Raw genomic sequence first — 763 nt, 5'->3', positions numbered from 1 at the left:
CCCTCTGGCTGATGTGGATGTGGTCCTGCCAACCCTGGAGGTCGGCATTGGTAATGATTTCGAGCTGAACCTCGAGTTCATCAATCAGAGTGAGCAGCGGCGCACAGTGGAGGCCTACGTCAGTGGGAGCGTGGTGTACTACACCGGAGTCGCCAGCCACGAGTTTCTGTTCCAGACCCCCACTGTTACGATCCAGCCCAAGAAAAGTAAGAAACGGGAGATGAAAGACGTTCAGATGTCTCACTTAAAGGCAGTGGAAATAATGACTTGATGAAAGGATGTTTGGAAAGAAGTTTTGTTTGTTTTTGCAGGTGTGAAGAAAATGGTGATGGTTGAGTCGAGGAACTACATGGACCATCTGGTTGAACAGGCGAACCTTAACTTTATTGTTACTGGGAAGATCAAAGAAACTGGCAAGATCGTCACTACAATGAAACTCGTCACCCTGCACAACCCAAAACTCATCGTTGAGGTCCGATTATTTTTCTGTCCAGCCAAAAATCATTCTAAACTACTGTCCAGTTTCTATCTCATAATTAGATTGAGTCTCATTAAACCCCTTTGTCTAACCCTTCATTTATTGCATTGATGCACTGGTGCAGAAAAAAGCCAGAGTTTGACGGACGATCACCTTTAGATCTCAAGCTCAAAGTGAAATGAATTTTGCGATCAAAATAATCTCTCAAAAGTTTGTCTTGTTTGTACTCCAGGTGACTGGCAGTAGCAAAGTGAACGAGGAGATGATGGCAGCTGTGCGGTTTAC

At 44.8% G+C, this 763-nt stretch overlaps 1 protein-coding gene across 1 annotated transcript; it reads left to right on the top strand.

Annotated features, from left to right (window-relative positions):
• On the top strand, nucleotides 1–763 carry LOC106512105 (coagulation factor XIII A chain; the record flags this gene model as incomplete). Its single annotated transcript, XM_014000795.1, is given in 3 exon segments — nucleotides 1–206; nucleotides 312–472; nucleotides 711–763. Coding segments are annotated over 3 exon segments (420 nt in total), but the record flags the coding sequence as incomplete, so codon positions are not given.

This window comes from Austrofundulus limnaeus, unplaced genomic scaffold (genome assembly GCF_001266775.1).
Source record: "Austrofundulus limnaeus strain Quisiro unplaced genomic scaffold, Austrofundulus_limnaeus-1.0 Scaffold4289, whole genome shotgun sequence".
Classification (NCBI taxonomy): domain Eukaryota; kingdom Metazoa; phylum Chordata; class Actinopteri; order Cyprinodontiformes; family Rivulidae; genus Austrofundulus; species Austrofundulus limnaeus.
Note: the sequence above shows the minus strand (reverse complement) of the source record. Positions and strands in the feature narration are given on the sequence as shown.